Genomic DNA, 25,824 nt, shown 5'->3' with positions numbered 1-25,824 from the left:
GCTTCTACATGGAATGTTGCTAGTGGAGGAGTAGCCTAGTGGTTAGTGCAGTGGGATGCAAATGGGATGTTGTTACTATCTGAGATTCTGGAATGTTGCTCTTACTTGAGATTCTACACGGAATGTTGCTACTATTTGAGATTCTACATGGAATGTTGCCTGTGCGGCCGCATTGCTGATCTGCAAGGGCAGGCTTCTACATGGAATGTTGCTAGTGGAGGAGTAGCCTAGTGGTTAGTGCAGTGGGATGCAAATGGGATGTTGTTACTATCTGAGATTCTGGAATGTTGCTCTTACTTGAGATTCTACACGGAATGTTGCTACTATTTGAGATTCTACATGGAATGTTGCTATTCCACTAGCAACATTTCATTTTTAGATTGTGAGCTCTTTGAGCAGGGACTGTCTTTTTGTGTATGGTGTACAGCGCTGCTTATGCCTTATAGCGCTATAGAAATGATAAGTAGTAGTAGTATTGCTAGACTATCCAAAGAGACTCATCTGTTGTACAACGTTGATGCAAAGATGGCAGCCTTCATGATTTATACAACCCTCTTAGGGGACTGCAGTTATAAAAGGATCCCCATCCAAGCTTCAAAAAGCAGCACCTCCTAACAGTCCAGGAGGCACACAACACCTGATGGAAACATTCCAGCACAAGAACTTAAAGGGCTGCATATGTGTTTGCATGTCAAGTGGTGCTTTGATGACGACTCTGGCTGCATCAACTAAGGCCGGTACTGGGCTGGGTTGTACGGCCATTGGAGGCCTTTGGGTTGGTTGGTGGCAGGTATAGCAATCTCAGGACATAAATTAAATGAATCTAAATCAGGGACATTGCCGGTTTACACCAGTCAGGAGGCAAACAGAGGCTTAAGGCTAAATTTTCATTTCACTGGGTCTTTTCAACACTATTACTCTTAAATAATGGCCGATTTGAAGATTTTTACCAGTTGCACTTTGTCTTTGTTAAGGATATTCAAAAACGATCTGGACAGATGGCATAGGATATCTTCCTTGTTAAAGAGTAAGCTCAACATTGTAAAAAGTAATATTGCACTGAATATTTTGTTGGTTTTCCGTGCTACCCTGTGAAGTCCCCAATGCATTATTTTTTAGAGACTTAAATAGGGGAAGGGATTTGGATTTAGCTCATAACATTTTCAGCTAGAGCTCAAAGCAAATTATATTTGGTACAGGAGGTATTTTCCTGACCCTGGAGGGCTAACAACATACATTGTACCCGAGGCAATGGAGAGTTAAGTGACTTGCCCAAGATCACAAGGACTATCATTGGGATTTGAAATGGCCTTCCCTGGTTCTTAGTCCACTGCTCTAACCATTAGGCTACTCCTCCACTCTGAAAAGTTAGTTGTAGGCTTTATTTTTTTTTTTGGGGGGGGGGGGGGGGAAGAGGGCAAGCGTACCAATGTCAGTACTGGAGACACCAAGGGAAGATAAGGCACTATGTCCTTACCCAACTTGGAACAACTAGGCAGTACATAAGAGTAGCCATACTGGGTCAGACCAATGGTCCATCTAGCCCAGTATCCTGTTTTCCAAACAGTGGTCAAGCCAGGTCACAAGTACCTGTCAGAAATCCAATTAGCAGCAACATTCCATGCTACCAATCCCGGGGCACTATTAGAAGAAGGGCACTTTTCTTTTCTTGCCTCGTGAATTTTGAGCTACAAACATTTCGAGTTCCTGAAGAAGACTTATCGAAACCCTGCACAGTAGAACTTGTGATGATTCTGCTGAAGAGGGCAGTTTACAAAGTAAGATTAGTACATAAGTACATAAGTACATAAGTAGTGCCATACTGGGAAAGACCAAAGGTCCATCTAGCCCAGCATCCTGTCACCGACAGTGGCCAATCCAGGTCAAGGGCACCTGGCACGCTCCCCAAACGTAAAAACATTCCAGACAAGTTATACCTAAAAATGAGGAATTTTTCTAGTCCATTTAATAGCGGTCTATGGACTTGTCCTTTAGGAATCTATCTAACCCCTTTTTAAACTCCGTCAAGCTAACCGCCCGTACCACGTTCTCCGGCAATGAATTCCAGAGTCTAATTACACGTTGGGTGAAGAAAAATTTTCTCCGATTCGTTTTAAATTTACCACACTGTAGCTTCAACTCATGCCCTCTAGTCCTAGTATTTTGGATAGCGTGAACAGTCGCTTCACATCCACCCGATCCATTCCACTCATTATTTTATACACTTCTATCATATCTCCCCTCAGCCGTCTCTTCTCCAAGCTGAAAAGCCCTAGCCTTCTCAGCCTCTCTTCATAGGAAAGTCGTCCCATCCCCACTATCATTTTCGTCGCCCTTCGCTGTACCTTTTCCAATTCTACTATATCTTTTTTGAGATACGGAGACCAGTACTGAACACAATACTCCAGGTGCGGTCGCACCATGGAGCGATACAACGGCATTATAACATCCGCACACCTGGACTCCATACCCTTCCTAATAACACCCAACATTCTATTCGCTTTCCTAGCCGCAGCAGCACACTGAGCAGAAGGTTTCAGCGTATCATCGACGACGACACCCAGATCCCTTTCTTGATCCGTAACTCCTAACGCGGAACCTTGCAAGACGTAGCTATAATTCGGGTTCCTCTTACCCACATGCATCACTTTGCACTTGTCAACATTGAACTTCATCTGCCACTTGCACGCCCATTCTCCCAGTCTCGCAAGGTCCTCCTGTAATCGTTCACATTCCTCCTGCGACTTGACGACCCTGAATAATTTTGTGTCATCGGCGAATTTAATTACCTCACTAGTTATTCCCATCTCTAGGTCATTTATAAATACATTAAAAAGCAACGGACCCAGCACAGACCCCTGCGGGACCCCACTAACTACCCTCCTCCACTGAGAATACTGGCCACGCAATCCTACTCTCTGCTTCCTATCTTTCAACCAGTTCTTAATCCATAATAATACCCTACCTCCGATTCCATGACTCTGCAATTTCTTCAGGAGTCTTTCGTGCGGCACTTTGTCAAACGCCTTCTGAAAATCCAGATATACAATATCAACCGGCTCCCCATTGTCCACATGTTTGCTTACCCCCTCAAAAAAATGCATTAGATTGGTGAGGCAAGACTTCCCTTCACTAAATCCGTGCTGACTTTGTCTCATCAGTCCATGTTTTTGTATATGCTCTGCAATTTTATTCTTAATAATAGCCTCCACCATCTTGCCCGGCACCGACGTCAGACTCACCGGTCTATAATTTCCCGGATCTCCTCTGGAACCTTTCTTAAAAATCGGAGTAACATTGGCTACCCTCCAGTCTTCCGGTATTACACTCGATTTTAGGGACAGATTGCATATTTCTAACAGTAGCTCCGCAAGTTCATTTTTTAGTTCTATTAATACTCTGGGATGAATACCATCAGGTCCCGGTGATTTACTACTCTTCAGCTTGCTGAACTGACCCATTACATCCTCCAAGGTTACAGAGAATTTGTTTAGTTTCTCCGACTCCCCCGCTTCAAATATTCTTTCCGGCACCGGTGTCCCCCCCAAATCCTCCTCGGTGAAGACCGAAGCAAAGAATTCATTTAATTTCTCCGCTACGGCTTTGTCCTCCTTGATCGCCCCTTTAACACCATTTTCGTCCAGCGGCCCAACCGACTCTTTGGCCGGTTTCCTGCTTTTAATGTATCTAAAAAAGTTTTTACTATGTATTTTTGCTTCCAACGCTAATTAGTAGTTGAGAAGTATAAAGCAGACAAAGTTGAATACACATTGCTCAAGATAATTGAGATTTGCTGAGTAACGACGTCATCTCCCGGGTGTGGAGCTCCCACCCGGCAGATTTAAGTTAAGTGCGCTAGCTTTAAGTGACTTATGATTGCTGTCTATATGATTCAAAGAGCTTGGTTAGCTTTGTTAAGCTTTGAAAATTTAGCACACAATAAGCGTTTGTCTAGAAGCGTATAAAATTTTATGTTACTATAATTTCGTTACAACTTTGGGAGGAGCCTGTGACCAATTTATTTGTTGGGGTATTTTTCCCCCTAAAAGGTAGTTAGCTTTAGGATAGTACCAGCAGGGAAACATTATTAGTATAGGACTCTACATACATTGGTTACTCAGTGTAACCTTTAGAGAATTCTTTTTGAATTTTATAATCGCAGTAAAATCAGAAATTGGGTAGTTGAGGAATTATTTTTACAGCCCAGCAGACTACAGGCATGTCCCAATAACATCTTAATAATCCTTAGTTTTTGAAAGATAGCGGTGAAATTGAACCAGAGAGAGTTTGAGTTCTGAGTTTTTAGTGTATGAGGTTAACGGAGGAAGTGATAGAGTTGACCCCACTAGTTAACAAGTATAATTCTTCCTGGTATTAGGTATTCACTATTTAAAAAATATAAAGAGTACAGGTGATGCTCAAAGAATAAACAACAAAAATTTGTTGGCGTTGTTCTATGATAGAAAAACTTGTCCACCCTTAGAGGCGATATACTTTCAGTTCATTTGGGTGAGTTAATACTCTGAGAACTTCTCCATTTCACAAAAAAATTTTTTATATAGAATTTATTTTTCATTTTTTGTTATTTCTCTTTCAAGAATTTAGTTGGGTCAATCCTCTCACATTGCACCATCATTTTCTCTGGTGGTTATTTTTTTGTTTATAAATTTTACCAGAGCAGATCTGGAGGGAATTACATTTGATATATTGGTTTACCAATCCCAGGGCAAGTAGTTGCTTCCCCATGTCTGTCTCAATAGCAGACTATGGACTTTTCCTCCAGGAATTAGTCTATACCTTTTTTTTTTAAACCCAGATACACCAACACCCTGTTAACACATCCTCCGGCAAAGATTTTCAGACCTTAACTATTCGTTGAGTGAAAAACTATTTCCTCTTATTTGTTTTAAAAGTATTTCCACGTAACTTCCTCGAGTGGCAGTAGAGTGTTTTTTTGGTAGGAGAGAGCAGCACTGGGTTGAAGCAGAAAAATCAGTGGGTGCACCTTTTCCCCTTGGGCATCTGCATTCCGCTCAGGGTAGGGGAAAGGAGAACATAATTGGGGTACACTCGCTGATTGCTCCTGTGTTTTGGGTACAGGGGAGTGGTAAGCATAAGCAGTTTCTGACAACGGAGGCACCGATACAGTGAACACCTGGGCTGTCTGTACTGATATTTACTTGGATTCAATAAAGAAATTTTATCAGATTACAAAACCTGTTTGTTCTTGTTCTAATTTGTGCATTATTTTCATTTTGTTTAGCATAATGCATGCAAATTAGCATACAAAAATAAACAACAAAACAACAGCGTGTACCCACAAATACAGGAGAACCATCAGTTTGGGTAGTATAGAAAGAGAAAGGGAAAGGGACCACCTTTCTGTGGTTTTTGCAATTACATTTAAAGCGGTTTACATAGTATATACACTTATTTGTACCTGGGGCAATGGGGGGGGGGGGGGGGGGGGGGGGTTAAGTGCAGGGGGAACTGCAGTGGGAATCAAACCCAGTTCCCCAGGATCAAAGTCCGCTGCAATAACCACTAGGCTACTCCTCCAATAACAACAACAAACAGTACTCCTGTTCTATATACTACTACTACTATTTAACATTTCTAGAGCGCTACAAAGTGTACGCAGCGCTGTACAAACACAGAAGAAAGACAGTCCCTGCTCAAAGAGCTTACAATCTAATAGACAAAAAGTAAAGCATTTAAATTAAAATATTTAAGCAGTCAAGCACAAGAGAACAGTCACAGAAGGACTGAAGATGTTGAAGGGTGGTCAGTATGATTAGGTGTAACTCTGGTTAGAGTAGTGGGAGAAGGTGATAGAAGAATAGAAATGGGTGATGTAAAAGTAATGAGTGGGTTGATAGGGAGGTTATATAAGACATATAAAACAATACACCTCAACAGAATGAAAAAGAAGGGAGGCGGAGTTACAATAATATACAAATCCTCCTTTAAAGTAGAACCGGTCGCTCAACATACATCCCCAACAATAGAAATCTTGGCATGCAAATTCACATATATATATATAATTTTTTGTTACATTTGTACCCCGCGCTTTCCCACTCATGGCAGGCTCAATGCGACTTACATGGGGCAATGGAGGGTTAAGTGACTTGCCCATATATATTTGTATATAAATATTTATATTTGTATATAAATTACAAAATCTTTATTAGTGAAAACAAATCAGTGCATTAAAAGAATTACTAAGTAATATCCCTGCAACTCACTCACACTGCCATCCACACCAAACTTATACCCTGATCACATATGTAAATCCCACAAAGAACATTAAACATAAACCCTAAATTGCAGTTTCTTCAGTCTCTGTGTATCATCAGAGCACAGTCTCACTAAAGATCAGTCAATGAGCCCTAAAAAAACACAAGGGCACACTAAACCCAGTTCTTAATAATTGTAGCAACAGTGGCGTAGCCAGAAGGCAATTTTTGGGTGGGCCAACAGGTTGGATGGGTGGGCACTAGAGTTGCCAACTTTTTTGAAAACCTGCAAACCAGCAAACCTGATGCATCCATGCTCTGTCCCTACCCCACTCCCCATAACTTCAATGAGGGTTGCAGTGCAGGTTTCAGTGGCTGCAGGCCAATTGAGAGCTAAGGGAAGTACAATAGACTGCACTATTCAGCCCCACTGAGCCATGGTCCTCCAACACATATATGGTATCGAAGCCAAACACATTCTGCATCCAGAGAACCTCCTGGCTGTCCACCAACAATGGATACAGAGCACAGCAAGGACAATTCTCCATAAAACTCATCATATAAAGAAATTTTGTTTTCTAGTGTAATCTCAATTACAGACATATTATAAATTAACTTTAAAAAAATCTATAAAACAAAAGTCACTCAGAACCTAGAGCAAATCTACCATGCCAACACTAACTTCCAAAAACAAAGATCCTACCTATGAAAAAGAAGTGCCTTAAATATTATAGTAGGGCCCTAAAATACAAATACATTTATCGGGAAAGCTGAACAAGCCAAATTACTACAGAATGCTACATGGAAACTTCATGCTAACAGAATACCTCAGTCACACACACAAGACACAAATGCCAAATACAGAATAAGTGACCACAAACTCTAGAAATATAAATTAAACGGAAACCCCAAGAAACTAGACCTTGCATGTAGTACAACACCAGAGAAACAAGAAAGAAAGGCATTTGCTCCTGTGCAAAATATAAATATGGCACATGCCAGGGATGGTGTTAGGGGATGCAACTAGGGCAATTGTGCTTGGTTCCTTGGCCAGAGAAAGCCTGCATGCTGGAAGCTGAAGGCGCAGCCTGGTAATGGACTTTGGGGTCCTTTCCTAGATTTCTGTCCTGGACCCTAGCCATGTTTACCATCAACTTTGGCAAGATGAACACTCCAAATCCAACATATTATATTCACAACATTGAAAATAAAATATTTTTTATACCTTTTTGTTGTCTGGTCATTTTTTCTCAAATCATATTGGTCCCAGTCTCTGGTTTCTGCTTCCCTCTGTCTTCTCTTAACTCACTTACTAGGGTCTCCTATTTGACATTTCTTCTTTCTTCATGTCCATCATCCATCTCCCATCTCTGTTTTCCTATATTTCCTTGTTCAGTATCTCCCCTGTGTTCATATCCCCTCATCATTCCTCTGTGCACCTATGTAGCCCATGCCCAGCATATCCCTTCTGCATTCCTATTCTCTCCCTTGTCTGGTATCTCTCCCCCCCCACCCCCCGTGTCCATATACCCCCTCTCCAGTGTCCAGCATTTTATCTCTATTCCATATCCCCGTTCCCCCCCCCCCTGGTCAGGTATTACCCCTCTGTGCCCATGTGCCATCTCCATACAGCATCTCACATTTGTGTCCCTGTCCCCATGCTCCCACCTAATGCCCATCTCCCTTCTGTATCTGTATACTTCCCTATGTCCCCTTTCTCCCTCCTCCACACCAATGTGTCCCTCTCCTCTCTGATCCCCCCCCCCCCCCAACCAGCTTCTTCTCTTCCTCTCTTTCCTTCCCCTTATGCATCTGGCTCTTTCTCCCTGCATCTCTCTCCCTTCCCTCTGCATATCATCATCTGCATATCCAGCACCTCTCCTTCAGCCCCCCCCCACACGTCCAGCATCTGTCTCCCTTTAATCCAGCCCCCCCCCCTACATGTTCAGCACCTCTTTCCCTTTCATCCAGCCCCCATACATGTCCAGCACCTCTCCCCTTCACTTCAACCCTCTACATATCCAGCACTTCTCCCCTTTGCCTCCACCCCCCCTGCATATCCAGCACCTCTCCCCTTCCTTCCACCCCCCTATATATCCAAAACCTCTCCCCTTCCTTCCAACCTCCCCTCTGCAAATCCCAAAACCTCTCCCCTTCCTTCCAACCTCCCCTCTGCAAATCCCAAAACCTCTCTCCTTCCTTCCAACCTCCCCTCTGCAAATCCAAAACCTCTTCAATTCCCTCTGCAAATCCCAAACCTCTCCCCTTCCTTCCAACCTCCCCTCTGCAAATCCCAAAACCTCTCTCCTTCCTTCCAATCTCCCCTCTGCAAATCCCAAACCTCTTCCCTTCCTTCCAATCTCCCCTCTGCAAATTCCAAAACCTCTCCCCTTCCTTCCAATCTCCCCTCTGCAAATCCCAAACCTCTCTCCCTTCCCTCCAACCCTCTGCCCCTGGCAAGTCCAGCACACTTCTGTTCCCTCCCCTCCCTGCCTCCCCGCACTTCTGGGCCAGCATGCAGCACCCCACTGACTTCCTCACCCTCTCCCACCCCTGCCGCAGCGCTTCATTTAATGTTGTTGGCGCTGCAGTTACAATTTCCCACCCCCGCGGTGGCGCTTTACAGTTTACCTGACAGCAACGCTACAGATGCAGCGCTGACGTCCGACGTCCTGCTCCGGGGCCTTCCGCGTCCCGCCTCCGTAACAGGAAGTTACATCAGCGTGGAAGGCCCCAGAGCAGGACGTCGGACGTCAGCGCTGCATCTGTAGCGTTGCTGCCAGGTAAAGTGTAAAGCGCGCCGCGGCGGCGGTGGGAAACTGTAACAGCAGCGCCAACAACATTAAATGAAGCGCTGCGGCAGGGGTGGGAGACGGTCACGGTAAGCATCTGCTTCTGGGCGGGCGGGCGGGCCTGAGGCTAAACTGGGTGGGCCTGGGCCCATCCAGGCCCACCCGTAGCTACACCCCTGTGTAGCAAATGTTGAACATTGCTAATCTTTGTATCCAACAAGTTCTCAAGTGAAGAAAGAAAAAAACTCCACTGCAATATAAAGCCACTGTTCTTATCCCTGTGATAAAAAAAACCAGAGAAGCACTGGGAATTTCCTGTTTCCGCAAGGGCGGGACCAGAGCTGAGAGAGAGAAGGGAAGGCTGAAGCGCTGAGCCTGCACGTTTTTCACTGCTGCTGCCGCCATAACCCTGACGAGGTAAGATGACTTTTAAAATTTGGAGGGAGGGGGCCTGGAACTCAACGGGAGGGAGGGAGGGACTTTTAAAATTCTGGGCTGGCGAAGGGTGCTTCCGGTGGGTGAAATATTGGGGGTGCTCGAGCACCCATAGCACCCATGTAGTCGGCGCCTAAGCTCCTACCCCAACTGCACCTCTAGACCACCAATGCTTGTAAGGTAGACCGGAGGGAGGGGGGCGCAGCGCTGATTAGGGGTGGTTGGTTATAGTTCTGGTCGAAACAGAGCGACAAAATTGGTTTTAGCTGTCCTCCAGTTTAATGAATTTTTGTCAGCCTAAATGCAGGACTGAAAGGAATGGTGCCAGTCTCAGAGCTGCAGCGACATTAAGCAACGAAGGAATGAAAGCTTTTACATTTCAGAAATTGATTTCTTTCAGCGACAATTCAAACCTCTCCAGAGAGCCTGGTAAAAGCATCAGAGTGGCTTAGTTGCATAATTTGAGTGAATCCCAGCGGTGCACTACATAGCATTCACTGAACAGCCAAGATCACCCTACTTATTCCAACTGTATAGGGCTCATATCTTGCATATTTTATTTTATTACCGGAGCAGAAGACTCATCCATGTGAAGTTTCTCATCAGTAAATGTAGCTTTAACTAAAGTGATACAAATAAAATGCTTCTACTGCTGTGTGTTTGATCCCGTCCAATTACATTGAATGAGCTAAGGAATTTCTCCGATGAATTACTCACATTAATGACCCCTAACACAGGTGTTCTGCCAAAACATACATGTCAGACCTTATTGACCTACCTACCAGGAACTCTACTAGCTCATCATGTACATTCTTGAATCTCCACTATCCAAGCTGTAGGAGATTGAAATATAAATTAACATATGCATCTAGCTTCTCCTATATATGCACGCAAATTTGGAATTAATTTCCAAAATCCATAAAAATAACCCATGACACAGTGAACTTCCTTAAACTATTGAAACCCTATTTAAGAAAGCAAACAATAGCAACTCATCCTAAATACCAACTAACAAAATGTACCTATACAAAAATGTATTTTTATGTCTTGTTATGCTAAATTATCCTGATTTATAGTTTAATATTCCTAATTGTTCAAGTTAATCTGTCATGAATGAAGTTTAACCTAATACCTTTCAGTTCTTATCATAAGACGAGCTTTCTTTCCTGTAACCTAATCCACTATGTCTCCTCTCCAGAATTGGTAATCACCACTTATCAAGCCGCATTGAGCCTGCAAATAGGTGGGAAAATGTGGGACACAAATGTTATAAATAAATAAAACATGGCCTGTGTCGAGTCCTGTGTGTGTTACATTCATTCTTGAGGCCTTCTGTGGTTTTTTTTTTTTTTGGTCGTGCATTGTTCTTTATGCATTTCATTCCTTCTGCTGCTCCTTGCAATTCTTAATACAAGTTTTTGGGCTTACTCTGCAATCAGCTTATGCTCTAATATGCCCAGATACACTCCCCTCCCTCCCAAATCAAAAATATGGGGATTACGTTAATCAGTATGGCACCTTTTGTCCTTGAACACGGCTTCATACTCTTCTCTCTTACAGCCTAACAATGGATTTCTGAGCACATCTTACCTGGTGAACTGGTGCAGCGTATATGGAGAGGGTCATCCAGCTTCGCAAGCGCATCCTGAATGATGTTCTCTGCCTCTTTTACAGTCCCCTGAATGATACTGAATTGATCATCAATATGTTTCTGCTGAAGACTCTTCTCTTGGGCTTTCTGTATGTAAAAGAAAGGTGGTTCATATCTTTTTTGCACATAAGCTCTCAGTTGTCAAAGTATGTGGGCTTTGTTGTATACCAGGGTCTTACACTGTAGCCATATACCCAGTTTCACTGTTGCACAGACAAGCAAAGGTTCCCCCCAGCTTCATTACTTAATTTCTCTCCTACACCCTTGTCCTTGTGATATTTTAACTTGGAAGTTGAGGCTCGATGGCCATTAAGTGCTCTGCGATGAAGTCTGTTTGAAAGGTGCCCAGTCTTTCAACTTTGCAGTGTGTCTGATGCATCTTTCATGAATCATTCAATAACTCCTAGACTTTGCCTGGGCCAGAGTTAATATTCTAGTCACAGTTCATAAAATCATTTTTTCCAAATTTCTGCCTCAGTCTACAACAGCCAAAGTAAAAGAAACAAAAAACCCCACTATAACATCTGGGAAGAAGATGTAGAGGCAGCCTGATACACAGCAGGTCCTGGTAAGCATAACCAACCCGGATACTGGGAAAAGGGGAACAAAAATACAAATACAATCTTTGAATATCATGACACCTAGTGTTGATGCTCCAGTTTTAATATATTGTTTAGCGTTGGGATTTCAATGTTGCAAAGCTGTCTTCTACCATGCAGATCAGGGTGCCAACTCCTTGGGCTACCTGAAGACAGGGGATGCTGTTGAGGAAGAGCTCACTCTCCTCCCCCCCCCTCACCCTGGGACATAGCCACTGTACAGCAATGACATCCAATGGTCAGCCTTTGCTTTTGACTCGCAACCACTTGTAACCACTCGCCTCCACCTACCCTCCTCTCCTCCTTCCTGTACACATTAATTGATTTGATTACTTTATTTTTGTCTGTTAGATTGTAAGCTCTTTGAGCAGGGACTGTCTTTCTTCTATGTTTGTGCAGCGCTGCGTACGCCTTGTAGCGCTATAAAAATGCTAAATAGTAGTAGTAGTAGACTCAGGAAGGAGGCCATGGTCCTTGATCCCTGGACAAACTTGTGTTACAAAGAGAAGGAAAAAGGAGGCTACAGGCATGGTCAAAAGCTCAAGGCACTGTAGCTCCAGAAGAGACTATTACAGTTGAGCTGAAGACCCAATAAATAGGAAGAAACTGAAGCAAAGAATGCATATGCACGTATATTAATAATGACGTCTGGCCATTCATTATAGATTACCTTTTCTGAGAGATGCTCCTGCAGGCGCTCAATCTCCTGTGCGTTCCTGTTTTTTTCTTGAGTCAGCAAGGTCTCTTTGTCCTCAATTATATTCTGAACGGATACGAGTTCAGCTTCTTTTGCCATCATGGTCTTCCTCAGAGAATCCTGCTCAGTGTGGAGAGCTTCCATCTGCGAACTCAGCTGGGATCCAACCTAAAACCACATCATGAAAAATGTGGCATCTGCAAATCTTACCAACATGAAAACTCAGCCTCCCTTGTGCCACTCCATCGGATGGAGAATTGTCATACGGCACAATTCTCAGATCAGCACTCAGTGCCTGCTTATTCTCGAAGACTACAATCAAACTCAGTTGTACTCAGTGACGTTCACACATAGCTTTTTAAACAGTAGTGTGAAGTCTAAGCTGCTATCATTAATTGCCAAATCAGAAATGTATTGTGTACATAATATACTAACAAAACCAATTTACTCATTATGAGGGAACTAACTTACCCCAGCATCAAGTGCATGCCTCAAGATGTTAAAAAACATTCATAAAGCTGGTTGCTTACAATTGATACCCATTAAATATGAGGCACTAGATTGACAAACCTGTTCAGATTTGCTCAAATTCTGTTGAATCTGCATCAGCTCTTCCTTTTTGGCTTCTAGTGCTTGTTTCAGCTGCTCCATCTGAAAACTCTGATCTTCCAGCTGTAACACCAAACAGCACATAAATCAGCAAATCAAAGACTTGATTCCAGAGTGAGAACAAATCAGTAATATCAATAATTTCATATCCACCTGAAAACAACTAAAAGGAAAAATGATCACCCAGTAGCAGTGAAGCTAACTCTGGAGCAAAACTTTAGGATGTCGATCCACTTTTTGAGGCCAAACAATGGTTGCCAATCTCAGCCAGAATTCCTTATAAACTCTTGACAATGGTTTGAAAAATATTAACTCTGATCTTCCAGCTTTCTTGTCATGATTGCTCATCTCTTATACATCCTCTCCCACCCTGCTTTCAACCCAGAAGTAGTGATCCCTTCCTTTCACCAAATTCAATTTAACAACATTCAGTCCTCAATTTATTTGTATAACTGGACCCACCCTGTGGAACAATCTGCCATATTTTCTCTGTTTTGAGCCCTCATGCCAAAAGTTTAAAGATGGTTTGAAAACCTTTTTTAGCTCAATTATTTGGCTGGTGACCACTGTTTTTGGGGTTGTTTTTTTTAACCCCCACAGTAGTGGAAAAATCCTTTGAGGGTCTATTCTTCCCCCACATCTGCTACTTGCCCTACACACCTCCACCTTGCCAATAACAAACATACTTCCCTACCATGAGAGGTCACCTTATCACCACCAGAGAGAGCTCCCATCTCTGCCTTAGCTAACACTTTGGATTTATTTTTTGGTTAATACAAGAGAATATTTTGAACATACGGAAAGAACCAAACCACATAAAGCCGCACTCACTGTTCAATAATGCATCATTACAGCCACTCTGAATTCCCACCCCCCTAACCTCACCTTCTCATCTCCCGTAATCTCACCACACTCATACCTTACTCACAGAAAATGTATACCAAATGCTTTCCTGTTATTATATACTGCCCCTTTTAGTTTCCTGTTCTTTCCTTTCCAATGTCTCAATGATCTTTTCCATTGTTATATTCCTTAATGATACTAGACTTTGTCTCGCATAACACCTCATAATGTAATCCATAACTGAGTTGTAACAAACTGTACTTCCAGCTTTCATAATGTATTGTAAGCCACACTGAACCCGCAAAAAGGTGGGAAAATGTGGGATACAAATGCAATAAATAAATTAAATATTGCTAAAAATAAGTTAGTTTCTAATTTCAATTTGCATTGAGTTATTTGAATAAAAAGGGCTGCAGTTAAAGCAGCTGTTTAATCTGTAAACAAATACATACATGCAAATGAAGTTAAGAGTTTGTCAACAAAATGCAATTTGCCACAGAAAGAGGTGAAAAAAAAAGTATAAAGTATTCGTCACTTGTATGCAATTATATGTGCCCCCAGGGCCCAGCAAGGCACGTCAATCTTATCTGCAGCTCCAAGGAATATAGATTTTCAACACACAGCGAATTCTCCAACCTCACCTTCATTTCTGATTCACGCTGCACCTGATCCATTTGCAATTCCAACTGCTCTTTAATGCGGGCCACTTCCTCCCGGTTTTGTTGGGTTACTGTCAGCTGCTTGGCTGTATCTGCGTTCTGTGGAAGAAAGGAAAGACAGAAAAATCTTGCAGGATGTTTTCCGAATCAGTTGTACAATAGGGTTCCCTCCAGCAGATCGATTCAAGAGAGAAGGTGTGCAATGGCAATCTCAGATCAAAGCTCACAGTCAGCCTTCAGGGTGGGAGGGGTCCTGGCTTTAGGTGTCAAAAAGGTGGCAGCACACCACGCAAACTATCAGTATGCAAAAGCAGAGAACTGAACCCCGTACCAGTGAGAAATTAAGGGTCACAGGCGAGGAAAGGAAACAAATACCTGGAAAAAACCTCCCCTAGCATATATCTCAGCCCTCGAGAAAAAATTCCAACTTTTTCTTTCATTTGGGTGACCATTGTATGATTTTATATTTAGTCCAACAAAATCCATTAATAATGGGGTCTTTTACTAAGCCACGGAAGTGTTTTTAGCGCACGCATTAAACGCTAGAGACGCCCATAGGAATATATGGACATCTCTAGCATTTAGCATGTGCTAAAAACGCTACTGCAGGTTAGTAAAAGACCCCCTTAATGAGGTATCTTCCACCTTGGCCAACGTATTGTGCTTCGTGTGTTAAGTCCATTTAAATGTGCAGAAATAAGAGTCAAAGAACTTATAGGTGAACTTATTAGATCAACTCATCACATCTCTGGCTAGATTTCAAAAGCTGAAATACTCGATGGAGAATTATGTTCAAAAGCTAGTAACAGATGCATTTACCGAGTTACTCTAATAAAACATCTACAACTTCTTTGTAGATCCTTAACATTAAACTTCATTGCTCTCTTTACATTTTTTTTTAGAGGAGTTTGTAATGGACTTTGCACAATGGTACAAGGGGTAGAACAGCGCAGCTGTGGATTCTGAATTATAGTCCTAGAGCTGAGCACAGAACCAGCTGCCAGAGAACAGATGGACTGTAAAAAAAAAACAAGGAAACATTTAATTTACCAACAAGCAACAGAGTACTGAAAACCATCTGTACAGAGAGATTACACATCTCTCACTATAAACATCATGCTATGGAGAATGTCTTTATTCTTTTTAACCCTTCAGCTTACCATTATAAAAACTACTCTCACACCTGATTAACACCAGACCTTAGCAGTTCAAACACTAAATGTTGATCATCATGAAAGTTCATTAAACCGGTTTCACAAGGAGGCAAAAATGGAACTTTTCTTAGTATCATTTAACATCAAGAAAACTTACACAAATACTAGAAAACCAAACGCTGCCAAATCATACCATTTGTTAGGCCTGCCAGTAACTGTAACTAAGTACAGGCATCTGCCTGACACCAACACTGCAAAGCTTTAGCTATAATCACCAAAAACGTGGTTATCAGTTTCTTAGCATGGGTAATTATTGGTGGACTTACTTTTTCTCCCACTGAATACACCAATGTCCTTTTACACTATTCTAGATACATGAATTGGAATATTGTTCACAGGTGTGAAATTTTAGAAGTTTCAATGTGATGCTTTCACAGCCTGTGTGTCTGTGCACGCTTGAAATCCCAGATGCCTCAAGAACACATCTCAGTATCATATAGATTATTGCTTTCTCTCTTTGAGCCATCTCTTCACTGATACAAACCGTCGCTCACCTTTCTCAGTAGCTCTGCATGGATGTTAACAAGCTCATTGTGTTTTTCTTTGAGTTTCATGTAGCGTGTTTCTGTTGACTGCGCTCTCTCTGTTAAGTTAAAAGTATACTTTTAGGGAATAAATTTAAAAAAAAAAAACAATTTTCATCTCTATATACCTCCATCAGGGAATAAGTCAATCTCACTAACTGAGTCTGCCACCTTTAAGTTTAAAGGACAGTGCTAAACTAGGTTCCCGGACTTCAGGAGATTCTCCCCTCCTCTACACCTTTTTTGTGGGTGTTGTTGGGTTGGGGTAGGAGATTTGTGGCATCTTTTTGTTTGGGAGAGAGGTTATCAGACCCCCCCAGCCTGTCTCCCCATCCTTGGAGGTTTCTTGTTGGTCACTTCTCAGGTGGACAAGGGATTGGGAGGGGGGGATTAGTAAGGGGGTGGATGTTCTTTGGGATTTAATACTCTGTTTAGACCTGGTCCATTATCTGTTCCTTTGTAGGGTGGGGTGGGAGTTTGGGGATTTTTCATTTGTATAATAAGTTTGCATATGTTTGTTCCTTTGGTTAATATGTTGCTTCTAATTCTTTAATAAAAAAAGGACAGTGCTAAATCTCTACATTCATTGTATCTTCAGACTGTAGACCAATGGTGATAGACATCATTCAGGGACGCACAGCTCTGGCCCTCAAGGGCCACATGCAAGTAATGAATTTCAGGGTACTGCTTAATTAAGGGGCCCTTTTACTAAGTAAGCATCTTTGAGCGCCCAATGTGCGCCAAAATGGAGTTACTGCCCGGCTACCGCAGTAATTTCATTTTTGGTGCGTGTCCAATAAATGCATCTGAAAATAATTGTTATTTTTGGACGCACGTAAAGTAGCATTTGACGCATGTAGGTCATTACTGCCCAGTTACCGCTAGGTCAATGGCTGGCGGTAAGGCCTCAGACCTAAAGTGGACGCGCGCCAATTTTGATTTTGCCACATGTCCATTTTTGGTCAAAAATTTTAAAAAAGGCATTTTTTGCAGGCGCGTTGAAAAATGGATCTGTGCACACCCAAAACACGCGCCTATACTACTGCAGGCCATTTTTCAGCGCACTTTAGTAAAAGGACCCCCTTAATGAGCTTGCTGTTGTACCAATTCATTCATGTTGGCTAGTTTAACAAATAAAACTAAGCAGATCTGCAGCACTCAATGACAATGCTAACGTGGGGCAATGATATTATCAACCTAATTTGCACTTTGTAATCGGCCACCACCTCAGTTTAGGATTACATCTGCAAGATACCTGAAATATTCTAGGCACCGCCAGAGGCGTTAAAATAAAAGTCATGAAAAGGCAGAACATAATGTACGTCTTAAGGCCTACTTTCTGCTTCACTGCACAAGCCCAAGGCCTTGTCACTGTCCAGCTTTATCTTCCTCAGTTTCTCCAGTTCGTCCCTCAGCTGTTCATTGTCCACCAGAGCCTTTTGCTTCTGTTTCCGCTGCTCCTCCAGCTCAGACTCCAGACTGTTGACCTGTGCCTTTAGCTGTGTGATGTATCTTTGCGCCTACAGAACACAAACAAGAAGTAATGGAAAGCGCTGGAGGAGGACCATAATGTGCTTCTATTAGTTGATTTGTGTTTCTGTTAAAACATATATCCACCCCTGCCATGGAGACAAAAGGAAAATATTCATGGATATATTGGAAAGGGACAAAGTGTTCTGAATCCAAGGCGGAGGGCACATCCTGTCAATCAGGTTTTCAGGAATGGGGGAGTAAGAGGCCTAGCGGTTCAAGCAGTGGGCTGAGAACCAGCGAAGCCTAGATTCAAACCCTGACAACGCTTCTCAAGACTTTGGGGCAAGTAACTGCACACTCCACTGCCTCAGGTGGAAACGTAGGGCTAGATTTTCTAACACACATCAACATATAACGGACTAGATTCTACGAATAGCACCAAAAACTTTAAGTGCCGAGCGCTGTTTTACAAAGATACCTAATTTTAGGCACCGGCACTTAGACCTGCTGAAAGCAGGTGTAAATGTCGGCACCTAACGAGTTCATTCTATAACAATGTGTGTAAATTCTGGAAATGCCCCCCCCCCCCCCGAAATGCTCCTGTCAAAGCCCCCTTGTAATTACACGCTACAGAAGTTCCCTGCACAGTGTTATAAAATATGATGTGTGAATAACTCCCAATTAACACCAATAATTGGTTATTAGCAGCCAATTATTGGCACTGATCAGCTCATCGATTAAGTTGCGCATGCAAGTCGACTATGTGCGCCCATTTGCATATGCAACTTTAGTTGCCATATATAGAATCTGGGAGAATATGTTAACACAGGTCCCATGATTAGCAATATAACAACAACACGCATAAGTTGCATTAAAGGGCGTTGATGTGGAACATCATGTGTCACATATTAGTAAATCTAACCTTTAGACTGTACGTCCCGAGAAGACAGGAAATTTACCTACCATACCTGCATGTAACTTGCCTCGAGTTACCGACAGAAAGTCATGAGCTAAAGCCAAACAAATACAATTCTCATGATGAATATGCATGAGACAGATCTGCAAACACTGGCGACAAAGCACGATGATCTCTCTCATGAATTTTCATCATAGATATTCTGAAAACCAGAATGGCCGGGTGTGCTCCAAGGACTGGATTAAAAACAGCCACTTTAAGCAGACATTTCCATCCAGTTGTTTTTTTCTTAAAATACCACCTCCAAAATATAGCATGGCAACAAAAAAAGAAGAACCAGAAATAGAATGGGACAGTATGTAAAGACCACAAAATGTATCGAGTCTGTCCCAGTTCCCCATTAGAAAACCTATTTGATTCCTGGCTTCATCACTGCTGGGCAGACTTATACGGTCTGTGCCAGAGCCGGTGTTGGGAGGCGGGGCTGGTGGTTGGGAGGCAGGGATAGCGCTGGGCAGACTTATACAGTCTGTGCCCTGAAGAGCATAGGTACAAATCAAAGTAGGGTATACACAAAAAGTAGCACATACGAGTTGTCTTGTTAGGCAGACTGGATGGATCGTGCAGGTCTTTTTCTGCCATCATCTACTATGTTACTTGCCTATCACCAAGGGTCCTCTATGCTTATCCTACACTATCTTGAACTATTACACTTCTTCTTAAACTCTTCTGATAAAGTTCACCTCTTGTACATGATTTATAACTTTCTAAAACCTTTCTAAATTCCTAGAAGCAGATTTCCAGCACAGCCTATGTGGAAGCAGCTCCCTTACTAGTTCTACCAAACATGATAAAAAAATGCCCTGAATAATGACAAGCCTCACATTACATGCTATAATTTAAATCTCTTGCAATGCCAGGAATTACCTCCATTTTTATTCTATCCAGTTCTGCCTGGAGTAATTCAATTTCTTTCTTCAGATTCTCAATTTGGAGATCCCTGGAAGTATAGAAAGAGTGATGCTCATTAGCCTTGCTGCATTCTTCCATTAGGTTTCAGAAATAAAATTAAATTAAGTAGTCTGTACCTGTCATCTTTCATTACACCATTAAGAGGACCAAATGTTTGCTCAAAGATGTCCTCCGCAACCTGCAAAATGGAAGGGAAGAAAAAGAAAGGAATTTTGGGGGTTTGGAACATTAATCCGAGGACTGAAAAGCACTTTGGACTAAATTAAAAAGAAATGCAGTTTAATTTCTTTTTTTTTTGAGGATATGCTTTCCAGCGTTATTCTAAAGATAGAATTAAAAACAAAACAAAAGTACATACACAGACACACAAAAACAAACAAAAACCCAGAGGGTAACGATGAGCCCTGTAAAGCCCATCCATAATCCACATTTTTACTGGATGAGAGTTTATCAGACTTCAACCCAGATCTGATTAAAAGATCAAAGGTATGTGGGTTTAGAGGGTCTGGACTGCAAGTTTGCCAAAGACGACGTCTTTTGGGGGTGGGTTTCTTAGGGGTCTTTACTTTTAAGATGTTGTACATTTGGTTATTACTTGATGTTCTGCTCATATTGTGATATATTTGTTTCCTTCCCAAGTTAATAAAGAGATTTAAACTAAAAAATGATCAAGGGTAAAATTATTAATTCCTGGATGGGGCAGGGGTTTCTTTTTTTTTTTTTTTTTTTGGGGGGGGGGGGGGGGGGCTTGGTAGTTTCCATCTTCATCTTTGGACTTCCTTTCATCTCAGTCGGGTCTCAGCCTCTATTGGGCTACAGTGTCATGAGCCTTCATGTTCAACTACTTAGGGTTATAATGTAGAGAGAAAACCCTTTGCCCAGCCCAGTCATTGTAGTGAGAGTCGTTCTGCGTGTACCTTAAGTGTTGCTGTTATGAAATAGTTGGGTGTCCTCCCCACAGGGAATAAAGGTATTGCATTTGCATCTACAACCTACCTTTCCCCTAGCTGGTCCCAAGAACACATAAATCTAATGTGTAGACGAGAGCTACCTGACGCTTAATTAGTGGGTGAGTAACACAAATATTGAACTTTTAGAAATAAAGGGCTCTTGGGTCTATCCATTTTTGCCAGATACCCCTACCTACATGTCACCTACATAACTTCTGGTCATTTCCCTCCCATTCTCACTTCAAATGTGTCATGAATTTAGTGGTTACTACAAAGGATGGTAACTTGTTGCAGAAATGTATTAGACCCTCAGTAAAATTAACTGCCCACTAAAAAAGGATAATATCCTGCATGACTGATATTGTAAAATAAATCTCTCTGCTACAGGAATAATGCCTCTAAGTCTAGTGAAACCCAAACCAAGGATCAAGTTATCGCCAATACGCTGAGGCACAGCAGGAGCTCTGCCTGAAGCACAAACAAATTTAAGAGCTGACCAAAACTAAGTATTAAAACATAAAACGCTATTAAACAGATATACCAAGAAAGCTTATAAAGTAGGGGAAATGCTTTTTAGAAATAGCCCTTTTAAAACTGGAGTTGCCTTAAAGAAAAGTACTGTAATTACACGCTCTTTGATTGTTGCTGCTGAGTCACTTCTAGCCAATGTTATCAGTATAATTAAAGGGCTGGCAGGATTTATGTATTAAGACAAATATGCAACAAGACAAATACAGGTGAAGGAGAAGAATCGTAACCCAAACAGGGACTCTTGGGTGCTGAGAAGTGCTACCATTCCACCCCACACACATCACACTGACCATCATAAATTATACATGATCAGATGACTGACGCGCACATGAGATGCCAAGTCTTATTTCAGTTTTCCCCAGCAAAGTTATTTACCTACACTTAGGAATGCATTACAAATTTAGACAAAAAGGTAGCAGTGATCAGGTGAACATTTAACTGCAGTGTAAGATTGTGGTTTATTTGCAGGTTTCAGCTTTCTTCCACTTGCTATGACATGCAGAGAGCAGGAAAGGATGACATTTATACATTTTGAGGTGATTTCGACCTCTATAATCCTACCATTTGACTTCAAGGTTTTATTTATTTATTTTAAGTGAAGTGGTTGCCGTGTTTGTCCACTTTTAAAGGTAATAAATAGAAAAAAAACATAGAAAATAAAATACCACCTTTTTTTATTGGACTAGGTTAGGTTAGAAACAGTGGGGGCTGGGTGGATGAGAGACGGATAATAGAGTAACATCCATCTCTCCCTGCCTCTCATCCACCTATCCCCTCCACCATCTTCCTGCAAGACTGCCATTGGAATGCTTTTGTGTTTCACTTATGTACACTGATATTTGTCAACACTTGCTTATTTCTGATCTGAAGAAGGGTTACCTTCAAAAGCTAATCAAAAAAATGTATTACGTTAGTCCAATAAAAAGGTATCATCTTATTTTCTATTTATTCCCTTTATTTATTTTTTAAACACTAGCTTACCCAGGGTAGCTTACTCCTCTAGCTCTGCAACAGCATCTCTAGGGTAAGTCATGGGATCTGAACCTGCACCCGTCTAGAGACACAGATAGACAAAGAGACTGCAGGACTGTGGCACGCAGAGCAAGCGTGGAATCGCTGTGCTCAGGTACGCAAGGTCTGTTCAACTCTTGATTCTAGAACTTGGTGCTTGCATTTACGCTCTCCTTGTGCTCTTCATTTTAAAGAATACTAGTGCTTACATGAGGAAGTGGCCACTTACACGCATAATTGCATCAGGGTGTCCCAGCGCTGTTCTGTAAAAGCATGTGCACATGGCATAGCAGGTAAATGCATGCACATGGGCAAAGCATAGATGAATTCCACTTATTTATTAATATTCCTATGTCGTATCTATCTGCCAAGTCAGAACAGTTTACAATATGTATAAAAAATAAACACAATAAGAAAAGAACGCCATAAAATCATAGGACAGATTCCACCCATAATCAATCATTCGTACAAGGTACACAGGACGACCCAGAGATCAAACAAACCATTCACACAAAATAAGAAAGTGACAGATATTCAAATTTCTGGTATTTAAATAAGTTCAGAAAAGCCAAATTTACAATATTTCTCATTGCAGAGACCCACTAGGAGAGGTGGGAAACTCAAAATCAAGAGGCACTAAATGCTATCTGGAGGAAGCAAGTTTTTAGTGCAGAATGGAAAAGGGTGTGTAATTTACAGAACACCAAGTCAAACGTGCCCTTGCCACATTTACACAACTGCAGTTACACGTGGTCTACAGCTGGTGTAACTACAGATGCCTAAAGCATTAGGCAGACCGATGGCAGGTTAAAGCTCGTATTCCATAATGGAATCTGTAGCCTAGATGCCATTACAGCATAGGGTTCTCATTGTGCAGCATCAGGGGTTCCTGAACCAGTTACAGAATTGCTTCCCATCCTGTCAGCAAGGGAGGGGGGGGGGACTTAACTCACCACCTGCTCTACTGGCTGGACTGTACTGATCTCAATCAAGCTCTCGGGCTCCTCATCTTCTGGAGCCTCCTCATTGGGTATTACCACCACAGGTTTCACATGCTCTGCCAGTGCAGAGGCACGCAAGAAATTAGGTGGGTTCTGAGAAGACAAAAAAAATAAAATTAGAGCAGGGAAATGCTTAGACTGAACAAGAGGATCTAGCAGGCACAGGAGGAATTCTTACGTCAGGTAGTCTGGGGATCTGGATAAGCCGCTTGAAGTACAGCATGTCAGAAGCTCGCTTGAAGAAGGTTTTCAAACTGCAGGCGAGCAGGAAAATAAAAGTATGTAAGGCAACCGGTTATACACACATATGCAGGACATTTGCAGGGAAGCTGAGCCTCATGTTTATTACCTGTGGAACTGTTCATGGAACCTGTCTCTGTGGCCCTGTAAGGTATCAGCTGGCAGGCCTGCAGACAAAACAGACAGAACTGAGATGGGAAGCAGAAGGCTAACTTATCTGCCAATTTCATTTATTTATTTTTTTCCAATCTTTACATGAATATAACAGTAGCTTTAACCACGTGCTTGTGTCTTCACGACTTACATTCCAATAAGCTTGGGGAGAGGGGGGGGGAGCACACGAAAACGTTAATGCCAAATTAGGCTCCACAGAGGTTAGAGGCCAATCAGGTGCATAACACCCAGAAACAAGTCAACAATTTGTAGAGGATGTTATTTAAAACATTTATGGTTTCTATATAGGGGGAGGACAGCGCTAAACTCCCCATCACATCACAACATAGCTCACTCTTTGGAAATAGAATGCTTTCCTTGAACAGAACAGCACGGACAACTTGATATGAAATTCATCAGCCTGTTGAAAAAAAAATGACTTTACTTTTCTCGATGACCTACCTCTCTGTGAAAAGATATTTACAGAGAACACAGTCAAGCTTACAAAGCAGATTAGAGGCTGCAGAGTAAATACACCACACGGAAGGTGCCTATGGCTCAGCTGAATTTCTGCCTTAAAGCTACAGACTCACCACGTATGCAACTGCTTTCAGTACATGTTCTAACTTTTCATCCAGGAGGTTTAAACTGTGCACTTCAAGAAGGATCTGAATCTAGTACAAGAGAAGCATGAAAACTTCAACTGTTCTAGAACAGGACATGACGACATTTTATAGAGCTTTACAAACATGGCTACTCCACACAGCAGCAGCTGTCAAAGCTCTTCTATAGTTACTTTTTGCCCTGACCTGTCCCTGTTAAGTCAAATGGACCAGCAAGGTATACGAGCTGTTACCTGCACAACTGACAACTGTCAAGTCAAATGTTATGTGCAGCCTCTGCCATACCTACACTTTGCAGAGTACGTCTCTGAACATGTAACCTTTATCACCCCTGAAACATGCAATCTGATTTTTCAAACATGAAAACTGCTCTTCCTTCAACAAACTGTAAGCCACATCGAACCTACCACTAGGATGGAAAATGTGGGGGTACAAATGCAATAAATAAATAAATAAATACCTAAACTTGTGTAACGTGTTAAGGGGATTATAAACATTCTTGTAAACCATGATGCAAAATGTAAATCATAATACAGCAGTAAATTAATTCCAAGTCATCCATAAAACCCCATAATAATAAAATCCCTCTACCTTACCATATAACTTCCCAAAAGGTTCATCTAAATGCCTTCTGAAATAAACAAGTCTTTAATGTCCTTGTAAAAGACACGTGAAGGCCCATTTGACATAAACTTGAGATCAGAATTCAGATGTCCATGTTGGAACTTGCTTATTCCCACGCACAGTGTCTTGTAAAATACCCCTAAGCACATGCCGGAGTGCATGTATATTTGCTGGCACTCAGAGGAGGGAACCACCATTTTACAAGTACGCATATGAGAAACTGATGCAATACCAGACAGCATCCACATGGAAGTGGCAATTTCACTACTTCTACATATTAAATGGCACCGCTTCCATATGCGGCTGTCCAATTTTACAACCCTATGTGCTACCAATTAAGGAGGTCTTTTACTAAAGATTAGCACATGCAGCAGGGCCCATAGGAATCAAATGTGTCCCGTGGCAGATAACAGGGAAATGGGACTTGATATACCGCCTTTCTGAGGTTTTTGCAACTACATTCAAAGCGGTTTACATATATTCAGGTACTTATTTTATACCTGGGGCAATGAAAGGTTAAGTGACTTGCCCAAGGTCACAAGGAAATGCAGTGGGAATTGAACCCAGTTCCCCAGGATCAAAGTCCGCTGCACTAACCACTAGGGTACTCCTCCACTAGCAACATTCCACGTAGAAGCCTGCCCTTGCAGATCAGCAATGCGGCCGCGCAGGCCTCTGTTTCTGTGAGTTTGACGTCCTGCAGAAACAGAAGCCTGCGCAGCCGCGTTGCTGATCTGAAAGGGCAGGCTTCTACATGGAATGTTGCTAGTGGAATAGCAACATTCCATGTAGAATCTCAAATAGGGAAAGGGAAATGGGACTTGATATACCACCTTTCACAGGTTTTTGCAACTACATTCAAAGCGGTTTACATATATTCAGGTACTTATTTATAATATGCACCAACCTTTAGTAAAAAGACCCCCTAAGTAGTCAGCCTGCAGTTTTTTTCTTCATGTTGAAGGTGAAAATAAATGGAAATTAAGGATGATGACTCCTTTAATCTCTTCTATAAAGCCCTGTCCAAAATGTGCACTTTTTAAAAAATTCTGTGTGTGCTTTTTAGCAGAT

At 42.0% G+C, this 25,824-nt stretch overlaps 1 protein-coding gene across 1 annotated transcript in view; it reads right to left on the bottom strand.

The window, feature by feature from the left end:
* The window catches only part of HIP1R (huntingtin interacting protein 1 related), a 161,696-nt gene that overhangs the window by 33,662 nt on the left and 102,210 nt on the right, over positions 1–25,824 (bottom strand). The window contains exons 9-19 of the mRNA XM_030217833.1: positions 23,463–23,520; positions 23,292–23,367; positions 23,066–23,206; positions 19,737–19,798; positions 19,576–19,648; positions 17,596–17,779; positions 16,230–16,318; positions 14,504–14,620; positions 12,981–13,082; positions 12,384–12,578; positions 11,054–11,201 (exon numbers count right to left, since the gene is read on the bottom strand). Of these exons, the coding sequence (XP_030073693.1) occupies positions 11,054–11,201; positions 12,384–12,578; positions 12,981–13,082; positions 14,504–14,620; positions 16,230–16,318; positions 17,596–17,779; positions 19,576–19,648; positions 19,737–19,798; positions 23,066–23,206; positions 23,292–23,367; positions 23,463–23,520 (1,245 nt within the window). The remainder of the gene's footprint in view (positions 1–11,053; positions 11,202–12,383; positions 12,579–12,980; positions 13,083–14,503; positions 14,621–16,229; positions 16,319–17,595; positions 17,780–19,575; positions 19,649–19,736; positions 19,799–23,065; positions 23,207–23,291; positions 23,368–23,462; positions 23,521–25,824) is intronic.

Source organism: Microcaecilia unicolor, chromosome 11 (genome assembly GCF_901765095.1).
Source record: "Microcaecilia unicolor chromosome 11, aMicUni1.1, whole genome shotgun sequence".
NCBI lineage: Eukaryota > Metazoa > Chordata > Amphibia > Gymnophiona > Siphonopidae > Microcaecilia > Microcaecilia unicolor.
Note: the sequence above shows the minus strand (reverse complement) of the source record. Positions and strands in the feature narration are given on the sequence as shown.